The 6435-nt window shown below is 44.9% G+C and overlaps 1 protein-coding gene across 1 annotated transcript in view; it reads left to right on the top strand.

Moving 5' to 3' along the window:
- LOC112068313 (MAM domain-containing glycosylphosphatidylinositol anchor protein 2-like) overlaps positions 1-6435 on the top strand; it is a 381767-nt gene that overhangs the window by 146277 nt on the left and 229055 nt on the right. The window contains 1 exon segment of the mRNA XM_070438102.1: positions 2568-2742. Coding sequence (XP_070294203.1) covers positions 2568-2742 — 175 coding nt within the window.

Raw genomic sequence — 6435 nt, 5'->3', positions numbered from 1 at the left:
TAAAATACCCTAGCACCCAGACAGACATAAAATTACCTTAGCATCCAGACAGACATACATACCCTAGCACCCAAGACAGACATACATACCCTAGCACCCAGACAGACATCATCCCTGCCACCCAGGACAGACCATAAATACCCCTAGCACCCAGACAGACAGACATACCCTAGCACCCAGACAGCCATAATACCCTAGCACCCAGACAGATAAAATACCCTAAGCATCCAGACAGACATACATACCTAGCACCCAGACAGACAGACATTACCTAGCAACCCAGACCAGACAGACATACCGCTACGAGCAGACATCCCAGACCAGACAGACAGACAGACAGACAGACAGACAGCAACAGACAGACAGACAGACCAGACTACCTAGCACCCGACAGACACACAGACAGACAGACATACCCTAGCACCCAGACAGACAGACAGACATACCCTAGCACCCAGACAGACAGACATACCCTAGCACCCAGACAGACAGACAGACATACCCTAGCTCCCACTCAAGGGAAGTTTAAAGGAAAGAGTGTAGAGCAAAATGGCTGTGGGGCTCCGGGAAAAACTTTCAAAGCTTCTCAGTAAGTCAGATGATGTGGTATACCGTCATGTGAAACAAACAGTACCACTTTCCCTTTGAAAACCATGGATGCTATTTGAATACCCACTTCTTAGTGGCCCTTGAACAATACCCTGATATTGGTGCTTTGCTGGAACTCAAAAGCTCTTTACACAAAAGGCAGAGGAGAGGAAATAAATGGGAGAATATAAGCTGGTAGAATACTGAATTGTGCTGAAGCCAGCTCTCTCTCTGTCTCAGTCTATATCTCTCTGTCTCTCTGACTTTCTCTCACTCACTTTTTTTCTCACTCTCTCACTGTCTCTCTTAGTATTTATGATGGTACTGTATCTGAAGGAGAAGTAAAGGAGAGGAAGGAGGAAGGATGGTGGAATGAGAATTCAGAGAACAATCTAATTTATGCTCATAACTTATTTAATAACTTCTGGGGAGAGTTCATGTTGTTGAACTTGTATTTAACGCGTGTGGGTAGGATCTCTGAGTTTTAGTTCCCTTTTAATGTTACATATAAACTAAGGCTAGTTTTATCCGACATACAAAGACTGTGGCTAGTTAGTTTGTTCTTCCCCCACTGTGAACAACAGCCTGAGGCCAGAGAAGGACTGTTGTCAGGCTAATAATAAACTCCATGGCTACATACATCTGAAGTCTGTTCTCTCTGTCTCTGGCCTCTAGCTTGGACAACAGATGTTAGGGTTTGAACCCCACTCTGATGCATCTCACACAGACACTGTAGCCTCATTATTGTGTTACTATTTCCTTTTCTACAAACAAAATGTTGTGCTATTTTTTTAAACTTTTTATTTCTGAATTGTTAGGAAAGACCTCGTAAATAATCATTTCAGGGTAAAGTCTACATTTGTTGTATTCGGCGCATGTGACAAATAACATTTGATTTCACACTAACAAAACGGCGGTGATAATGATATGCTGCCTCTCTCTCTCTCTCATAGTCCAGAGTGGAATCTGAACATGGGATAGGACCCACATCCAATACAACAGAACAGCTATCTCCATTCCATGATATCTCCATCAAATGGGATTCTAGCAGTCTCCAATACGACGATATCGCTAGCGTATGCATTCCTATTGAATTCCAACGTGCTGCAGCTCCCTCTCTGCTCACACAGACAGCAGAGATATGTTGTGTGTGTTGACTGTGGAGGCAAAACCAGTCTGTGTGTGAGCACTTAAGTGCATACATACAGTACTTACACGTGTGGGTATGCTGTCGCTTAGCAAACTCAGTCCATCTCTGGGGTGATATAGCAGTAGCTTAAAAAAAAGAGATGAATTAACCTCCATGTTCAGTGGTTCTGTCTCTGTCAGCCTTGGGGCATGACCCTGCACCACCTGTCCAGGCTTTAATGAGAACAGGAGAGAGAAAAAGATGATGGAGGGTCAATTACACCTCCATGTTGTAGACCAGAGGAATGAACTGAATGCTAGTTCACCTTTCATTACCACCCCCTGCTACAAGGTTAAGGGTGTTGCACCAGTTGGTGAAAGACAGTGAAGTTGTGATTGAGGGTTTTACAGATAGCGATATCAGATCTTCTTTGAGGAGGGGAAGAGTCAGACAGTGTATTAGATGTGGTTGTAATGAGAAGATGAAATTGGTAGAGAGTAGAGACTCACCATTCCAGGGCTGAAAGAGGTTAACAGAAACGTGTAGTATATTTGAGGTTTTATATATTTGAGGTTTTATATATTTGAGGTTTTATATATTTGAGGTTTTATATATTTGAGGTTTTTAAAAGGCTTCTGTAGTTTGTAATTTCCACTTTGAAATTTCAGACTTGATTTTCCCTTATGGAAAATGTATCAACCCCTACAAAAATGTACATTAATTATCATCCACATAATAATTCAAATGTTCTGTTGCTGGAGGATTATTTTCCTGCTGTAGCAAACTGGCTCAAATTAAGATCCTACATCTAAGTCATCTAAACAACCATGTGTCCTATTCCCTCCACCAGATCCGATGGACCAAGACAGCAGGCAGTGTGTCTGACCGCTTCCAGGACTCGAGTGTGTTTAACGAGACGCTGCACATCACCAAGATCCAGAGACACCAAGGGGGACGCTACTACTGCAAGGCTGAGAACGGCCTGGGCTCCCCGGCCATCAAGTCCATAAGGGTCGACGTCTACTGTAAGTCCTGCAAATTACCGTCGGACACAGTGGTTGGGCCAACATTGTTTTCTTGTTATCTCAGTGTACCTTCTCAATGCCGCATCAAATCCAAAGTGACTAGTTAGTATACAGTTCTTGTTTAATTTTCAACTAGATTTCAACCACAACGATTCCCATAAAATGGAAATGTCTGTTGGAATCCATTAAACTGAATGGCCATACACTGTTATTGTTTTTATTGATCGGCCATTGATTGTCCTGTTCACCTCATCAATTGGTGAGTGGTGGAGACACACGTCAGTGCACTTCCATCACAGCTTCACCCCCCCCCCCCCCCCAGGTGTGTCCTCTGCACTACGACTCCAGTTCTACGAGTTCACTCGATATTTTAAAGGGGTGTGCACGTGTGTGGTTTTGCATAAATATCCAATGACAATGTATGTAAGAGTGTAAGAGAAACAGCTTGCAAGGGTGTGTATTTGTAACACAGTTACCAACATCTGATGCAGTGTAAACATTCTATGTGAACGCAGCATCGCCGTTTTCCTCTATCTCCAGACTGCACTTTATTGAGTTGGGGTCCTAGAGTAGACATCATGTGTGTTTTTGTTGGAGAAACGGTACAGTGGCTAAAGTCCTTATCAACACCCAAATCCAGCCTTATCAGTCCAGCCTAGCCCAAACGCAGTAGGTTCCAGCCTAGCCAAACCCAGTAGTTCCAGCCTAGCCAAAGCCAGTAAGTTCCAGCCTAGCCAAACCCAGTAGGTTCCAGCCTAGCCAAACCCATCATGTTCCCAGCCTAGCCAAAACGCAGTAGATGCATGCCTAGCCAAAACGCAAGTAGATTCATGCCTAGGCAAGACCCAGTAGGTTCCAGCCTAGCCAAACCAGTAGGTTCCCAGCCGTGCAAACCCAGTGTCCACGTGCCACGGTATTCCAGCCGTGCCAAACGCAGTAGGTTCCAGCGGCACGCAGTTAGGCCAGCGTCAACGCAGTAGGTTCCACCCGTGCCAAACGCAGTAGGTTCCAGCCGTGCCACAACCCAGTAGGTCCAGCCTAGCCAAACGCAGTAGGTTCCCCGCCTAGCCAAACGCAGTGGTTCCAGCCTACCAAACCAGTAAGGTTTCGCAAGCCCGTGCCAAACCCAGTAGGTTCCAGCCAGCAACGCGTAGGCCAGCTAGACGAGTAGTTCAGCCTAGCCAAACGCAGTAGGTTCCAGCCGTGCCAAACGCAGTAGGTTCCAGCCTAGCCAAACGCAGTAGATTAATGCCTAGCCAAACGCAGTAGGTTCCAGCCGTGCCAAACGCAGAAGGTTCCAGCCTAGCCAAACCCAGTAGGTTCCAGCCGTGCCAAACCCAGTAGGTTCCAGCCGTGCCAAACCCAGTAGGTTCCAGCCGTGCCAAACCCAGTAGGTTTGGCACGTTTGGCAGGTTTTCAGGTTTGGCAGGTTTGGCAGGTTTTCCAGCCGTGCAAAACTAGCCATTACAATAGTGAGGTCTGATTGGAGTTGTCCGGGGCACCTTCTTTTGCTGCAATCCACAACTCCACAGAGGTGCACTTAAATGAAGGATGGTTGCTTTCGTCTGAACCCTAGACAAGCAAAAATAATCTTTCCCAGCCAAACCAACTACAAGCCCTTAAAACCAGCACTTTCCCTTCCATAACATCACTGCCAGTGGTAAACTTTTGGGCTTGTGTTCTCCTCTTCTCCCACTCTCTCTGTGGCATAACACAGAGCAGTCTGCAGTGCTGTCTCTGTCTCTCCTCTCTGCCTCTCCTCTCTCCTCTGTCTCGATCTCTCTCCTCTGTCTCGCCTCTCTCTGTCTCGCCTCTCTCTGTCTCGCCTCTCTGTCTCGCCTCTCTCTGCCTCGCCTCTCTGCCTCTCCTCTCTGCCTCTCCTCTCTGCCTCTCTTCTTTGCCTCTCCGCCTCTCCTCTCTGCCTCTCCTCTCTGCCTCTAGTCGGCCTTTGCCTCTGCTTTTGCTTCTGCTTCTGCCTCTTCTCTCCTCTCTTCTTCTCTTCTCTCCTCCCACTTCCTTGTCAAGGCAGGGGTTGAGAAAAAACGCTTTCATCTGACATCCAAAGCATCTCTTCCATCTGCCAATCACTCTTGTCAGTCTGTCACAACAGGCAGGGTCTGTCTGTCTGTGTGGCTTGTGTTTAGCCACACCGTCGCCAAGGCTTTTTCTGTGCCTGTTCTCGCTTTCCTTCTGTCTCCATTTCCCCTTTCTATTTCCCTCTATCTCTCCTTTCTCTCGCTCTCTCTCTATTTCCCTCTCTGTCTCCTCTTGGTCCCTGCACGTCTGTGTGGCTCTCAGTCGTTGTACCTGTATATTAGTTCTGACGTGAGCAAGGGCTTTGGAATAGGTGATGGTTAGAAAGCTTGGAAGGAGGGGGAAGTAGTGGCTTTCTTTCTCTCCTTGTCTCCTTTCCTTCATCTGCTCTGGACTGCCATATTGGCTTTGTGGTGGATGTCTAACGGACATGTGCTTTCTCCTGTCCAGTTCTTCCATACTGTTGATTGTAAACTATTGAGACATACAATAGACCCTGGACAGACAGTGACTAACATCCCAGTGTCACTGGTTTAGCATGATAACAGTATGGTTACCAAAGTTGACCAGCGGCCATTTTGAATCCTCTCTGGTTTGCCATGGCATTGTTTACAGTTTAATGGATGGTAAATCCTGAATGGGCAGCGTGGGAGGGATGCTTAGCCTATCAGACACATCAGCTGTGACATCCAGACCATCATTCAACCAATGACGTCATCCAATGCTTTCACTAGTTGCCTCCCAGTCCAATGATGTGCTGAATTGTGCTCTCCTGAAAAACTTTCTGTTTAACCCTTAACTGCAGTGGGCTAAATCAGGGTCACACAGAGTGATTCTTGGAAGTCTTTAACAAAATTACTTTGAAGCTAAAGTATACACCTCACAAACATGGTTCGGCTCAAACAAAAAAGACACCTGTACCATGTCAGATATAGAGTTGAAATGTATTACATTTTGAGGTTGCATCCCAATATTACACTTTATATACATCACAGAAGACTGAAATATAACAAAACTGTTTGACATGGAAACACAAGATTTGTGTTGAGTTTTTAAAAATCAAAACAAATTGTATTGGTCACATACACATGGTTAGCAGATGTTAATGCTAGTGTAGCGAAATGCTTGTTCTTCTAGTTCCGGCAGTGCAGTAATATCTAACGAGTAATATAACAATTCCACAAGAACTACCTAATACACACAAATCGAAGTAAAGAGATGGAATAAGAATATGTACATATAAATATATGGATGAGCAATGACCGAGCGGCATAGGGCAAGATGCAATAGATGGTATAGAATACAGTATATACATATGAGATTAGTAATGCAAGATATGTAAACATTATTAAAGTGACTAGTGATCCATTTATTAAAGTGGCCAATGATTTCGAGTCTGTATATAACATTCCACTAATGAGGCCAAACAGGGCACTTTTGGTAATTGACTGCAGGAAAGGGCTACTAGAAGTGGAATATCAAGTATCGAAGACATGGTACAGTACTTTCAAGCTTGATTTCCTCAAGTACTGTACCTTTAGGTTTCCTATTTATCATACACTAAATACTGTATGTAATGCTATGGCCTTCATATTGTAAAGCCTTTAAAACACAACTCTATAGGATATTATTAAAGCAGCGGCAGCATTTAAAGAGTTA

The sequence above is a fragment of the Salvelinus sp. IW2-2015 genome, unplaced genomic scaffold (assembly GCF_002910315.2).
Source record: "Salvelinus sp. IW2-2015 unplaced genomic scaffold, ASM291031v2 Un_scaffold396, whole genome shotgun sequence".
NCBI classification, from domain to species: Eukaryota; Metazoa; Chordata; class Actinopteri; order Salmoniformes; family Salmonidae; genus Salvelinus; species Salvelinus sp. IW2-2015.
The sequence above is the reverse complement of the archived record's forward strand: the minus strand, read 5'-3'. Positions and strand labels throughout refer to the sequence as shown.